Raw genomic sequence first — 16,293 nt, forward strand, 5'->3', positions numbered from 1 at the left:
TTTTAATTATTGTAGCTTTGTGATCTTTTCTGAAGTGAGGAAGTTTGATGTATCCAGCTTTGTTCTTGCTCAAAATTACTTCAGCTACTTAGGGTATTTTCTGGTTCCACATGGATCTTAGGATTGTTCTGTTTCTGTGAAAAATGCCATTGATATTTTGAAAGGGGTTGCACTAAATCTGTAGATCACTTTGGTTAGCATGGACATTTTAAAAATATTAATTCCTCCAATCCATGAAGATAGGATACCTTTCCATTTATGTATGTCTTCTTCAGTTTCTTTCATCAAAGTCTTAGTTTTCAGCCTAAAAATCTTTCATCTTGGTTAAATTTATTCCTAGGTATTTTATTCTTTTTGGTGATATTGTAAATGAGATTGTTTTCTTAATTTCTTTTTCATCTAGTATGCTGTTAGTTTACAGAAATGCAATATTTTTCTATATTGGCTTTATATCCTGCAACTTTACTGAATTATTTATTAGTTCTAACAGTTTCTTTTTGGTGTACTTAGAGCTTTCTATGTATAAAATTGTGTTATCTGCCAATAGTGACAGTTTAAATTCTTCCATTACAGTTTAGGTGCCTTTTATTTCTTTTTCTTGCCTAACTGCCCTGGCTAGGACTTCTAATACTGTGTAGAGTAGTGGCAAGAGTGGGCATCCTTGCCTTGCTCTTGATCTTAGAGGATAGCTTTCAGTTTTTCACTATTGAGTGTGCTGATAGCTATGGGTTTATCATATATGGTCTTTATTATGTTGAGGTATGCTGTCTCAACACTTGAGAATTTTTATTATAAATGGATATTGAATTTTGTCAAATGTTCTTTTCTGCATCTATTGAGATTATTATGTGGTTTTTATCCTTCATTCTGTTAATGTGGTATACCACATTGATTAATTTGTGTATGTTGAACTATCTGTGCACTCCAGGAATAAATCCCACTTGACCATGGTGTATAATCCTTTAAGAGTACTGTTGAATTCAGTTTGCTAATATTTTGTTGCGGATATTTACATCCAAGTTCATTAGGGATATTGGCCTATACTTTTTTTCTTGTAGTCTCTTTGTTTGGCTTTGGAATCAGGGTAATGCTAGACTTCAAAAATGAATTTGAAAGTGTTCCTTCTTCTTCTATTATTTGGATGAGTTTAAGAAGGATGGGTATTAATTCTTTAAATATTTGGTGTAATTTGCCAGTGAAGCTATCTGGCCTTGGGCTCTTCTTTGTTGGGAAGTTTTTGATTGCTGTTGCAGTCTCCTTATCTGCTATTGGCCTATTCAGACTTTCTATTTCTTCTTGATTCAGTCTTGGTGGGTTTTATGTTTTTGGAAATGTATATATTTCTTCTAGGTTGTGTACTTCATTGGCACATAATTTTTGATAGTAGTTTCTTATGACCCTTTGTATTTCTCTGGTATCAGTTGCAATGTCTCTTTCATTTATGATTCTATTTATTTATTTTAATTTTCTCTTTTCTATCTTGCTTAGTCTAGCTAAGGGCTGTTGATTTTATAATTTCAAGAAAACAACTCTTGGTTTTGTTGATTTGTATCTTGTTTTCCATTCTCTATTTCACTTATTTCTTCTCTACTCTTATTATTTCCTTCCTCTGCTAATTTTGGCTTAGTTTGTTCTTATGCTTTATTCCTTTAAGTGTAAAATTAGGTTGTTTTTAGAGATCTTTCTTCTTTTTTTAAGGTAGGCATTTATCACTAGAAACTTCCCTCTGAATACTGCTTTTGTTATATCCCATAAGTGTTGGTGTGTTGTGTCTTTGCTTTTGTTTATATTGACGTGTTTTCTGATTTCCCTTTTAATTTCTTCTTTAATTCATTGATTTTCAAGAGTGCATTGTTTAATTTCCATATATTTTTGAGTTTTCCTATCTTCCTTTTGTTTTTAATTTCTACTTTCATACCACTGTGATTGAAAAAAAATGCTTGGTATGATTTCAGTCCTCTTTAATTTGTTAAGACAAATTTTGTTGCCTAACGTATAATTGTGGATAATGTTCCATATGTGCTTGAGAAGAATGCATATTCTACTGCTTTTGAATGTAATATTACATCTTTGTAGATTCATTTGGCCTATAGTGTTGTTCAAGTCTACTTCCTTATTTATTTTCTGTATGGATGATCTGTTATTGAAGCCTTCTACTTTTATTGTATTGCTATGTTACTCCCTTCAGATCGTCAATGTTTGCTTTATATGTTTATGTGCTCTGGTGTTGGGTGCTTATGAATGAATTTCTCTCTCTGGTGCACTGTCTCTTTTCTCATTACATAATGACCTTCTTTGTCTCTTTTGACAGTTTTCTACTGAAAGACTATTTTGTCTGATATAAGTATAGCCACCCCTGCTCTCTTTTGATTACTATTTATTTAGAATACCTTTTCTATCTCTTCACTTTCAGCCTACATGTGCCCTTTAAGATAAAGTGAGTGTCATGTCAGCAGCATATATTTGCATCTTTTTTTTTTAACCTATTCAGCCACTTGTATCTTTCAATTGGAGCATTTAATCCATTTGCATGTGAAGTAATTATTGATAGGTAAGGACTTTTGCAATTTTGTTAACTATTTTCCGTCTGTTTTGAGTTCTTCTCTTTCTTTGTAATTTGATCCTCTTTTTGTAGTGATATACTTTCATTCTTTTCTCTTTATCATTTTTTGTATCTACTATAGATTTTTTCTTTGTAGTTACCATGAGGCTTGCATAAAATTTCTTCTTCTGGTTATAACAATCTATTTAAAGCTGCTAATAACTCAATTTCAATCTCATATAAAAACTACACTTTTACTTCTTCCACTCCAAACTTTGTTATTGATGCCAGAATTTACTTTTTATATTGGGTATCCATTAAAAATTTTTATGATTATCATTATTATTTTTAAACTTTATTGAGGAATAATTGACAAATGTAATTATACATATTTAAAGTGTACCACATGGTGATTTGATATACATATACCTTGGACCAAGATAATTAACTGCATCACCTTATATAGTTAACATAGTTAACTCTGTGTGTGTGTGTGTGTGTGTGATTCGATGCTTAAGGTCTACTTTCAGTAGCTTTCAAGTATAAAATACCATGTTCATTATGCTTAATACTTTATCTTTTAACTCTGATACTGCAGTTAAAAGTGATTTTTGTATAACCATTACATTATTACATTATTCTGTATTTGTCTATATATTTAACTTGTCAGTGAGAGTTATACTTTCATATGCTTTCATGTTGCTGTTAAGCATCCTTTTGTTTCAACTTGAAGAACTTCCTTTAGTACTTCTTGTAAGGCAGTTCTAGTGGTGATGAATTTCCTCATTTTTGTTTTTCTGGGAAAGTCTTTGTCTCTCTTATTTTTAAAGTACAGAATGGCACATATAGTATTCTTGGTTGGTAGGTTTTTTCTTTCAGTATTTTAAAATACCATCCTACTCCTTCCTGTTCTGCAAAGTTTCTGCTGAGAAATCCACTGACAGTCTTATGGGAATTCTCTTTTATGTGATGAGTTGATTTTCTCTTTGCTGCTTTCAAAATTCTCTCTTTTTTTGATTTTTGACATTTGATTATAATGTGTCACTGTGTAGACCTCTTTGGATTCAACCTATTTGAAATTTGTTGTGCATCATAAATTGGGATGTCCATTTCCTTCCTCAGCTTTAGGTGTTTTCAACATTTATTTCTTTAAATAACATCTCTGTGCCTTTTTTCCTTTTTCCTCTCCTTCTGGGATACCTTTAATGTGTATCTTGATGGAACCCCAGATGTCTTTCATTCTTTTTCATCCTTTCTTTTTGTCCTCTGACTGGAAATTTTAAATTGCTCTATCTTCGAGTTCACAGATTCTTTTTTCTACTTGGTTGAGTCTACTATTGAAATTCTTCGTTTAACTTTTCAGTTCAGTCATTGTGTTCTTCAGTTCCAAAATATCAGATTGGTTCTTTTTATGGTTTCTGTCTCTTTATTGAACTTCTCTTTTTGTTCATGTATCTTCCTGATTTTGTTGAGTTGTCTGTGTTCTCTTGTAGCTCACTGAGCTCCTTTAAGATAATTATTTTGAATTCTTTGTCAGACAGTTTGTAGATCTCCATTTCTTAGGGTCAATAGCTGAAGCTTTATTTTATTCCTTTGTTGGCATCATGTTTCTCTGATTCTTCATGATTCTTCAATGTTGCATTAATGTCTGGGCATTTGAAGGATTCACCTCCTTGAGTATTTATAGTCCAGCTTCAGCAAGTAAAGTTGTTTTTACCAGCCAGCTTGTCCAGAGATCTGGATGGCCTGGTTGTTGGGGACCCTGAGCAGGAGCTGGTGAGGTATGTGTGCCGGCCTTTTGCTGGGGTTCACTAGCAGGCAGGCTTGGTGCCAGGTCTGCAGACCTTAGCACTTGGTGCCCAGTGTAAGGCCTGTAGGTGGGGGGGGGGGGTGATGTTAGGGTTCATAGGCAGGCCTGCTCTGGGAGTGTTGTGGTTGGGCCTGGTTTCAGGAATCATCAGCATGCAGGCCTGGTGTTGGAGTCAAAGGGCCAGTAAATCTGGTAGTGGCATCTGCAGGTGTGCTTGCTCTCTCTTTTCCCCATAGAAGAACTCATAGATCAAAGGTATCTTTTTTTATACTTCTCTGTGCTGGGTTGTGAGAGGAGTGACAAGGGTAAAATGAAACTTTATTCCTTACCCTTTCAAATGTGTCTTGTTCTGTGTTCCGCCGATGAGCTGTAATCTCTCTTGGATTCCAGATCTTTCAGGAAGGTATTTTTATCCATAGATGGTTGTTAAATTGGTTTTTCTTTGGGGGGATAAGGGCTGTGACCTCCTTTTCCACCATCTTGCTAACATCACTTCTTAATTTTATTTTTAAAAGATTGCTCTGAGAATCTCTAAATAACTTTAAAGAAAAAGCATGCTATGAAATCAAACCCCTAGCACTGATTTTTATCACAGTGGTAGTTTCTTTGCAAGGTATTGCCTTGACCCAGAGTTGGGATTCTTTCTATAATTCATGGAATATTTGGCTCTAGTTAGTTGAACTCTGCTTGTTAGTAGTCAAAAGAAAGTGATTTTGTGTGTGTGTGTGTGTGTGTGTGTGCGCGTGTGTGCGGACTCTGCAATTATACAATACAAACCTCACCTCTGGCTATAGTAAACCCTTATCTGGGTTTTCTTTCAAGTTGGTTTGCTCTAGGGTGATCTCAGAATGAGCAGTGGGAGCCCTGTGCACAGTGCTGCTATCTATACCCACAGAGTGAAAGAGGAAAAATTTAAGAAATTAGCTTCTTTATCCTGATGCCAAATCACTGTAAATAAATACCCAGATATTTCCCACAGTTTATCATTTTACATTGTTAGTGTTGAATCCATCGTAAGTGTTAACTTTCAGTATGATGTTCTACTTCTTCCCTCTAGCAATATTCTCAGCGTTGACTTCAAAAGCTAAGCAGTTTTATCACTTCCTGAATCTGAAAGTATTGTTGCCACAAACCAGTGTACTACTAACTGAGAATTCAGGTAATTGGGTTTTGTTCCTCACCTGGGCTGGGAAGCTCAGCTGTTTAGTCAATGAAAGGACAAAAGGACAGGTCCCTGAGTCTTCAATGATGAGCTTAATAAACTACTGTTCAATTAGAACAGAAAAGGCAAGGATGGGCCTCTAGATTGAGGCAAGAATATTGAACAGTTACATTGCAACTCAGGTGTAGTCAGAATATCAGAAAGTATGGGGATATATATTTAAGTTTTAAAGGGTGAGGATAGAGTTTAGATAACCATGTGAGGAGACCTTAAAACCTGCCATAATGGCTTAGACAGGTGTGGTGACTACATATTATTGGATATATGGGCTTTGGGGTGAGGATGGTGTATCTACTCAGAGCATTGTTCTATTACTGGAGACAACTTTTCATGACCCATTGTAGTCATAGCATTCCCCACAGAAACCTACCTAAAATATTACTGGGCATGATAATCTAGGCTGCCAGTTTTTAAAAATTTGTTATAATTGTATTAATGTATTTTAAAATTAAATGATAATGTGATGCCATTAAGTAACATGAGAGAAATTTTAAAGAAGAAAAATCCAAAGCAATCTAATTCCACATACAATCTCTAAATTCCTTGATGTTGTATTATCTTCCTAACCTCTACTGGTTTCTTACACTTCACCTTGGCCTCTATTGCCATGATTGTACACTTGATTTTATCATTATCAGTGCCTTTATAATTTCTTGTGTGCATGTGGGTATGCTCACACACATACACATGCACAACCAATAAACTCATGTACACTTTATTGAAAACAAATGGAAATAATCAAATGGAAACTCCCCTAACTTCCTGCATTCTTGACCTTCTCTTTTAGACACAGAATAGACAGAGTGCCTCTCCTCCTGAGTCCTTTTAATCTAGATTTAATGCTTTCTCGATTTCTCAAGTCATTCACTCCTGAATTTTTTCTCCACCCTCCTGTCATATCAGCAAACTTTTCTTTTCAAATGTACCACTTTGAACTGCATAAAAATACTCTAGCTCAAAAAAAGATTTTAATAAAAAATAGTAAATGGTTGATTTAAAACATCAATGGTGTGATGACCAGGAAGTAAGCTTTTAAATATCTGAATATATATTGTGGGACAGCAATGAAAAAACACTTACTCAGATTAAGATCCATAGGTGCTGGGGTAACTGAGAGGCACTGAAGGACTTCTGATGGATCTTCTCTTTTTGTTTTCCAGAGAGACAACTTCTCTGTATGGCGATGAAAAACTACAGTGCTATTAGTGAATTCGTTCTCCTTGGACTGCCTATCGAGCCTCGTATTCAGGCTGTACTCTTTGTGCTGTTCCTTCTGATTTACCTCCTCACTCTGATGGGAAATTTCTTGATGCTGCTGATGATTAGGGCTGATTTCCACCTGCACACACCCATGTACTTCTTTTTGGGGCAACTGTCTTTCCTGGACCTCTGCCACTCATCTGTCACAGTCCCCAAGATGCTGGAGAATCTGCTTTCTGAAAGTAAAACCATCTTTGTGGAGAGCTGCCTGGCTCAGGCCTTCTTTGTGTTTGCCACCGGGGGCACTGAGGCCTGCCTGCTGGCTGTGATGGCCTATGACCGCTACGTAGCCATCAGCTGCCCTCTGCTCTATGGCCAGCTGATGAACAAGCAGCTCTGTGCTGGGCTGGTGTGGGGCTCCTGGGGCCTGGCCTTTGTTGATGCTCTCATCAATATCCTCCTGGCTGCCAGTTTAGACTATTGTGAGGACCAGACTATTCCCCACTTCAGCTGTGAGCTGTCTTCTCTCTTCCCTCTGTCTTGCTCTGATACCTCCCCCAATTTCATACTTCTGCTCTGCTCTTCTGTCTTGCATTTCTTTGGAACCTTCATTATGATTGTTTCCTCCTATGCCTGCATTGTCTCCACCATCCTGAGCATCAGCTCCACCTCAGGCAGAAGCAAGGCCTTCTCCACCTGCTCCTCCCACCTCACTACTGTGATCTTGTTCTATGGCTCAGGCTTCCTCAGCTATCTCTTGCCAACCTCAGGATCCCCCCTGGAGATGGTCTTCTCCTTGCAGTACAGTGTGGTCACCCCCATGCTGAATCCTCTTATCTACAGCCTGCAGAACAAAGAGGTGAGGGCCGCTCTGAGAAGAATGTTCAGAAAATATTTTCATCCTCTCTTGTAGTGGACACAAATGATAATGAAGGAGAAGCTGAGCTATTATGCTACATGATCTGACAATGGACTTTAAGGAGAGTTTCTTGATTGTCCATGATGCCAGGTGCTACAGGGAACATAGTGGCATTTATTTCCTTGGAACTGCTTCTGAAAAGGACAGACAAGTCTTAGGATGATTACAGTTCAGTCTTATTTGGAAAAGGAGAAATGAACCAGATAACCCTCTTTTTTAAGGGATCATTTGGTAAAAATATTGATGTGTTACTCATATCTATTGGTATTGTTGCTAATTATTCCTTCACGCTTCTTCAAATAATTACACTCCAAATCCCTAGGAAAGCTGACTTTCTCAAAATTATACATCCATAAAGTGAAGTGATCCTGTAACCCGGGATAGAGTAACCATTCTACCCCTTTCTCCTGACAGTGCATTGAGGCAAGGAGTGAAACCAAGACCCAAGTGAAGTTATTTAGAATCTTTCTCTAGGAAATTCAAATGTTGGGAAGGAACAAACAACAACAACAACAAAACAGCTTTCAGAAGAAAGTCAGTCTGACTGTGTAGTGCCTAAAGAGACCACGAAACCTGGTTCCCCTGGCAGTTGTCCCTCCTGAGGTCATATTTATAACAGATACAGTAATAATAGCTAATTTATTACATTTCTTAACTCATGACACAAAGTGCACTAAGTTCCTGGGGTAGGCAGCGGGGCCCCCGAAGGTGTTCTCCTAATCCCTGGAACCTGTGAATGTATTACGTGGCAAAGGGGCTGGGCAGATGAATAAGGTTATAGACCTTAAAAGAGGTAGAGTAGCGTGAATAATCCAGGTGGGCTCGATCTTATCACGCGAATCCTGAAACGCAGGGCAACTTCTCCAACTATAGGCAGGAACGATGAGGCAGAAGGGAAGGTCAGAGATAATATAAGCATGAGCTCAGACTCAACCCACCATTGCTGGCGTGGGTCCGTGTGTGGGTGGCCTCTTGAAGCTGAAAACAACACACAGCCAACAGCCAGCAGAGAAATAAGAACCTCAGACCATGGATCCATGGAACTGAATTCTGCCAACAACCTGAATGGTGTCTCCCCCGGACCCTACAGGTAAGGCCTGCTAACTTGATTTTGGCCTTGCCTGACCCAGAGCAGTAAAATCAATTGAGCCCGCCCGCATTTCTGACCTAAAGAACTGTCAGAAAATATATTTGTGTCATTCAAAGCCATTAAGTTTGTGGTAACTTGTTATGGCAGCAATAGAAAGTTAATATAGTACCTAACTTTTATTATCCTACTTAATCATCTCAGCAGATATATGCAATAGGTTTATTGTTAGTTTTCCTTTACTGATGAGAAAATGAGACTCCGTATGTTTGTATGCTTGTCCGGTGATTCATAGCAAGGAATGGTGGAGCTGGAATTTTAACCCATGTGGTTTGAATCAAGTCCGTGGTATTAGACACTAAACTGCCCCCTTCATTAAGTTATGAGGCTCCCAAATCCTTTCTATAATTATATTTACCATTGGATTCAGTTGCATATAACCAAAGAATGGTATCTGATACAAGTATCAGAGGTGAGGTTCAGGCAACAGGTATCAAAGGTGAGGTTCAGGCAGCAGGACTTTGGTGAAATACCGAAATGTTTAGAGTTAGATATTTGGTTAAGATTTGGGAAAAGGTAGGTAGTAATCACTCAGCTGCTCTTCCTCTTCTGTTTTGTGAACTATCCTTTTTTCCAAAATCTTACTTTCTCTCTTTAATCAGGTTATCTGCAGTCGGTTTCTGTTTCTTTCAAAGAAAACTGACTGATTTTGAAATTAGAACTAGAGATTGATTTATAGTCAACAATTCTCAGGGAAGTGAGGATATGCAGGATTTGTTATTGTGCTGAGATGTGCACAATGAAGTGAGTCATCTGTCCATCTTTACTGCTCATGATATGTAATTGCCACTCTTATTTTAAGACCCAGTGCCTAAGACCATGGACACTGTGCTAAGCCTTTCAGTTAGGGAAAATTGTTAAAATTAGGCAAATGCAAGAGAAAGAGGTATGCCAAGACCCCAGCATCTTCTCTTGTTAAGACAATTACTTCATTTTTTGATTAAAAAATTATTTTTATACAATTTAAAGGTTACTTTCCATTTACAGTTCTTACAAAATGTTGGCTATGTTCCCCGTGTTGTACAATGCATGCTTGAACCTATCTTAGACCCAGTAATTTGTATCTCCTACTTTTCCACTCTTATATTCCCCTCCCTGCCCCCACTGGTAACCACTAGTTTATTTTCTATATCTGTGAGTCTGCTGCTTTTTTGTGATATTCACTAGTTTGTTGTATTTTTTATATTCCACATATAAGTGACATCATACAGTAATTGTCTTTGTCTGATTTATCTCACTTAACATAATGTCCTCTGAGTCTATACATGTTGCTGCATATGGCAAAATTTCTTTCTATTTTATGGCTGAGTAGTATTCCATTGTGTGTGTGTGTGAATATATATGTATATATTTTATACCACATCTTTATACCACATCTTGTTTTTTCTGTTCATCTGTTGATGAACATTTAGGTTGCTTCCATATCTTGGCTATTGTAAATAATGCTGCTATGAACATTGGGGTAAATATAGCTGTTCAAATTAGTGTTTTTTGATTTTTGAGTGTATTCCCAGGGGTGGAATTGCTGAGTCATATGGTATTTCCATTTTTAGTTTTTTGAGAAACCACCATACTGTTTTCCATAGTGGCTGCACCAATTTACATTCCCACCGACAGTGTAAGGGTTCCCCTTTTTCCACATCCCTGTCAACATTTGTTATTTGTGTTCTTTTTGATGATAGCCATTCTAATAGGTGTGATGTGATATTTCATTGTGGTTTTGATTTGCATTTCCCTGATGATTAGCAATGTCGAGCATCTTTTCCTGCACCTGTTGGCCATCTGCATTTCCTCTTTAGAAGAATGTTTCTTCAGTTCTTCTGCCCATTTTTTTTTCATCAGGTTGTTGGGAGAAGTACTTGGCTGATGAAATGACTGACAGGAAATTAATATTTGACATATATAAACAGCTCATACATCAAAAAACATTTCTTGATTTTTGACCTTAAGGTACAGAATGAACTTCAGGGACTTTCTTTCCCTATGCTGAAGGAATATCTGTCATTTAACAGATCTAGAGCAGAGACAATTCAAAACTAACTCAGAGACTGATTCAGTGACTTCACTATCACAGCAGGTTGCTTATGGGAGAAATGGATGTTGACCAGGGAATAACATCTCGGCATCGTGGAACAGTGGAAAGGTGACATCATGGAGAATTTAGAGGACCTGGAGAACCATGAACCTCCAGCTTCTCTAAAACTATCATGTTTCCCTTGCTTCAGCATACTGTGACTCCCTAATGGAAGCAAGCTAGTTACTCCTTGTACCCTATATTCTTCCACTGTGCTCTGTTGAGTTCCAGGGTTCAAAACCAACATGGCCTGAAAGATGAGATTGGAATCGGGAAAGGAAAGAACTCCATGTTGAAAAAAAATGGTAACAGATGAATATTTATCTCCAATAATCTAGCAAATGTTTCTGGGAGTAAATTTTATTTTTTTCTTAACTAAGGAGAATAAATTTAATTTCTGTGTAGTGTCGTTTTTTGGAACCATTTTTGCATATGTATATTTATTTAGACATCATTTTACATAAACACCTGAAGGGGATCATATCATACCATCTATTTCTTGGTGGGTTTTTTTTTTTTTTGGCTTGCCATCCTTTCCACATCCTGCTTGTTCTCCACCCAAAGTAACCCATGTTAATCACAGAATACGTATCTTTCTTAGCTTTCTCTGCGCTTAAATATTCATGCTCAAGCTTCTGTACACATATGCGTATATATATACATATGGACGTTTTCCATCTGTGTTTATTTAAAAACTGTATATAATATACACATTTTTCTTCTGTTTGCTTTTGATTCATTAATAATTTATAAGCTGTACTACACCGCAAATGGCATGGCCTAATTCATTTTTGTGTGTGTGTCAGCATAAAATTCCATCTTGTGAATGTGCTGTAGTTTCTTAAACTATTCCCCTACATTCAGGCTCACTTGCTTCCATTTTTGAACCACTGCAAAAATGCTGCAGTGAACATTTTTGAGTGTATAACATGAAATTTAAATGTTTTTATTTCTTTGGGATTGATTCCCAGAAATAGAATTGTAAAGTGTACGTGTATTTCTAATTGTCACTGATGTCACTCAGTTATTTTCCAGGTACGCTACGCTATAGTGCTTCACATCTCCACCAGCAGGGAGTGCCCTTTAACCCTGCTGAGCCTGCGGTGTTATAGTTTATTACATAGTGCTGTTTCATTTTTATTTCAGTTTGCATTCCTCTGCCCTAGGCACTAGGCACTATTAACATCTTTTCACATGTTACTTGGTCCTTGCATTTGATCTTTTGTGAAGATCATATCCACAGCCCATTTTTCTTTAGCCTTGTTTGCTGTTTTTAATCAGTATTTTTAGAGCATTTCACATTTCAGATATACTGACCATTTGTATTCTATGCAGCAGGTTTTCTTTTTTTTTTTTTTTTAGCTCTGCTGTTTGTTCTTGTCTTTGTTTATGGTGTCTTTTGCCAGGCAAAAGCTTTTAGTCTTTATATATTCATACATGATTTATTTTCTTCAAACATTAAATCTCTTTACCCTTTGTGGTAAAGCTCTATTTCACCTTTGAATTTAAAAATAGTTTCCTAGATATACTTTCTAAGATTTAGTTCTAAGATTTTTGACATTTAAGTCTATAATTATTTGGAATTCATGTTTATAATTACATGGTGTGAAATATATGTCTAACTACATGAGGCTATGATGGACAACAACTATGGCAGCAACATTTAATAAATAAGCTGTTCTTTTCTAACTGAATTAAAATGGCAGCTGAATCACACATTAAAATCTCAGATAAGTTTATGGTTTTTAAAATTTTAAATCAGTGTTTATCTTTTTATTAAATATTGGTGTTTGAGATGCCTCAACACCCCCCCACGCCACCATTATTCCTTCTCATTATTTTATATAAGCTTTCATAGCCTTTATTTAACTTCAAAAAAGTCCTTCTTTGGGATTACAATTTAAATTGCCTTACATTTAAAAACTGGTTTGGAGATAGTAGACATTTTTAATGATGTTGCATCATCCCAATAAGAATACTTTCACAATAAGAATACTTCTTTCAATCTGTTAGACATCATTTATATCCCTAAATAAAATTTCATGGACATTCATGCCATCCTTATTAAATGTACCCCATACGTTTTTAAAGTTTCTGTCACTATTGTAAATGGAATGTTTTCTTAATTTTGTTTATAGGTTCTTACTGTTAGTACAGTGAAAAGCTGGCAAATTTTATGTAATTACTGTTGTATCCAGTGTAGTAGATACTGTGGAATGCATTTGTTTTCATGCCTTCCAGTCCTGTTCTAGTGTCCAGAAACTAGAAGGTAAAAATTGTATTTGCAAACTTTGTTGGATCTAGGTTTCAAGAAGATTTTGGGGGGTTTCAGTCGGACACATTCATTGAAATATCCTAGGAGGAGAGAGGCAAGATGTAGGGCATTCATCTTGCTGACCTAGATCATGGCTGAGGTGGCAAGACTCTGCAGTGGGTAACCGTGGTGAAGTCTTCCTGATTTAGCATCTTCCACGATAGTAGAGACAGCTTTTATCTGGGTTGAAAGTGGCATGACTCTCCTACTGCATGGCATGACTCTACAGTCAGCGAAACAGTAGAACTTGCCCGATTCCTTGGCTGTCTGCACCAGCGGCAGCAGCTTTCCCTGTTACGGCAGAGGAGTGGTTCTAGGAACTGGGTGCACTCTTAACTAGGAGACCATCCTGGTCTCTGCTCCTCCAGCCCTTCTTAATGATTTTTGTAAGCACCGATTCCGCTATCAGATTTCTTTCTGTGATGGCAGCTGAAACCAGATGGATGCATTGTGTCCATGGTAGCATGAAAGGCAGCCCAATGCTGACTGATGTCATAACATTGGAAGAGTTGTTAGTAAAAATAAAAGGTATCGGTGGGTGTTGACGGCCTTCTGCCAATTTCAGCAAAGTCCTATGAGAGATAAGTCCTATACTTGAAACTGATACAGTTATAAGCATTTGGTTTTGATCCAGTGATCAAAATAGGAGATAAGACTAAATTCCTTCCACACTAAAAGACAGAAACCTACTGGCAAAACGAGGTTTTAAGTGTAACTTTCTCACTTAAGCCCTTTGATTCAGATAGCTTCAAGGTAGCCCAGCTAATGGGGGAGGGCGGAGAGTGGGAGAGGTGATGCAGACCGTGCTTGCTAAGTAAAATTAAGACAATAGGATCTTCAGACTTAAAAATCAAGTCTATTCAAGGTTTAGAGCTATGATTACCTACAGAGGGACTGGCAGCTTACCTTATAAAAGCCAGTGTTACATTAATCCTTAAAGAAAATTCCAGGTACTGAAGCACCAGGCACCAGTAAAAAGCAGGCGGCGTGAGAGCTATGCAGCTGCTAAGAAGGGCATTCTCACCACCGCTCATCTCAGGTGTTGCCAGGCAGGATAATAGACAAGGAGTATTCCTGAGAGCAGAGCCAGATGCTGGAGAAGGTGATGGATTCAGGAGACCCTACCAAAGAGGAGAACTAGGGTTGTCGTGTATGCTACAGCAAGCTTACTTCACAGCCGAGGCAGGAGTCTTCACAGTTTCTGAGCAGATTTGAAAACTGTGACTGCTGTGTTGTTGAAGAAATCTGTACAGTTTTCCTGTGGAGTACCTACATTCTGGATTTACCCAGTTTTCTTCCTTGTTATTTACCTCGTCCTATCTCACATCTTGTCTTAAGACTTGAGTCCTCTCTTAAAATTTGCATAAGTGGAGTTGTGTTCTTCATGTTGCCTTACATCAGGAGAAATATGAAGTTGGTTATTCTATTTATTTTGATGACAAGATGGATCAGTGGTTTCAGGTGATGATAATCACATCTCTTGATTGTAAAGTTTCCCATTCTTTTTTTACTTGGAGATATTTATAACCACTTACGACCATTTGCCTGAGCAGTTATTTTGTTAGAAGTTTCAAAATGGTAATCTTCTTATTTTATTATTCCTTCTGCATTTATTAGCTGGAATTCATCTAATAGAAGTATGTCCTTGTATCCATTAGGGTTTCTTTGGTTACTCTGGAGTGTAATTCATACTAGAAGTCGTAACAACTACTTTATTTCTCTCCTTTTAATTGTAAACTTTCAGTGCAACCTCCATTGATGTTCAATGAACTTTTTCTTTCTTTCTATCCTTTTATCAATTGATTAACTGAATGATTGATTGTCCATTGTAATTAAATAGTGTCTTTTTATATATTCAATGTGTTTTAATCAATTTCAGTCATTACTTGGTATTATAATACGCCATTCTTGGCCTGTGGGATGTTGCTATGTCCTCCTGATGATGCATTTCTTACTTTCTGGGACCAAAAAAAAAAATCACAGATTTATTATGTGCACTTCATGTCCTGAACCTGTAATCAGCCATTTTTCTAAGGAATCCTGGTTCCTTTAATGGCATATGGAAACCAAATTCAGGGCACCATAGATGATCACTACTACTATATCATTACTTCTAGGCTTTTTCAATGGACAGAGCCTTTTAAAGAGAAAAAAATGTAACAAGTTCATGAATATTTCAAACTCAAGTTTAAGATCGCAAAAACTCTTACTTCTTTGAGTTTATATTGTCTCACTTTGTCTGATGCTGAAATATATGTTCCTAACAATATTAGCATAGTATTTGTTTTATCTTTCAAATATATATCTAGTAGTTTCAAAAATAATACCACTATTATTACTAATAATAAGACTACTGAGTGAAATATCTCACTGGGGCAGTCCAGTTAAAATCCTATAATCTAAGATCAGGTGAAATAATTCTTTTCTATTGTGGTTATATCACTACTTTGATATACAACTAGGCTCATTTGTTTTAGTTTGTTTTTAATTTTAGGATGTTTAAATGTAATCTTTTTTATTTTGTAAAACTCAGAAGTCCATACTAGTAACAAAGTGTGCTCAAAGCAGTGTCACTTTCATTCTTGTTCCCCCTACCCTGTTTGTTTCCTCCATTGTCTTATACGTAATCATTTTTAAATTTTATACTTCTAATGTTTCTGTTTTGAAAATTAAACAAATTTGTGTGTGTATTGTATGCACATGGGTGTGTGCTTGCTACTCAGAAGTTAGCATAGTATTTAGACAACCTTACATTTTGCTTGCTTGACAGTGTGTCCCAGATATCACTCCATAGCAATACACAGAGCTCTTTCCCCTTCCTTTCTACAGCTTAAAAATACTCCATCGTGTGAGTGTCCAACACTGTGTTTAACTAGTCATCTGCTTATGGGGATCTGTGGTGTTTTCAAGTTTTTGCTTTGATAAGTTATGTCACAATGAATAATTTAACACAGATGCACACATGTAAATATTTTGAACCTTCCTTCCAGCCTTACTAAAGTGACATGGGACCGTTTACCCAGGTAACCACTTATGAAAAGTAAATTATGAAAACCTCTTGACAT

At 36.8% G+C, this 16,293-nt stretch overlaps 2 protein-coding genes across 6 annotated transcripts in view; both read left to right on the forward strand.

Moving 5' to 3' along the window:
* Nucleotides 1-7,713, forward strand: part of LOC102538735 (olfactory receptor 8S1-like) — a 39,137-nt gene extending 31,424 nt beyond the window's left edge. For all 4 annotated transcript variants that reach the window (XM_006203127.2, XM_072972896.1, XM_072972897.1 and 1 more), the window contains exons 2-3: nt 5,410-5,511; nt 6,735-7,713. In XM_006203127.2, coding sequence (XP_006203189.1) covers nt 6,752-7,687 — 936 coding nt within the window. In that variant the 5' untranslated portion in view covers nt 5,410-5,511; nt 6,735-6,751 and the 3' untranslated portion in view covers nt 7,688-7,713. The remainder of the gene's footprint in view (nt 1-5,409; nt 5,512-6,734) is intronic.
* Nucleotides 1-16,293, forward strand: part of ZNF641 (zinc finger protein 641) — a 105,026-nt gene that overhangs the window by 31,377 nt on the left and 57,356 nt on the right. Inside the window, exon 1 of one of the 2 annotated variants that reach the window (XM_072972892.1) lies at nt 8,648-8,783. The exons of the other annotated variant lie outside the window; for it this stretch is intronic. Within the exon in view, the coding sequence (XP_072828993.1) occupies nt 8,731-8,783 (53 nt within the window). The 5' untranslated portion in view covers nt 8,648-8,730. Of the gene's footprint in view, nt 1-8,647; nt 8,784-16,293 lie in introns of those variants that run through there. 2 annotated transcript variants of the gene reach the window in all.

The sequence above is a fragment of the Vicugna pacos genome, chromosome 12, assembly GCF_048564905.1.
Source record: "Vicugna pacos chromosome 12, VicPac4, whole genome shotgun sequence".
Taxonomy (NCBI): Eukaryota; Metazoa; Chordata; class Mammalia; order Artiodactyla; family Camelidae; genus Vicugna; species Vicugna pacos.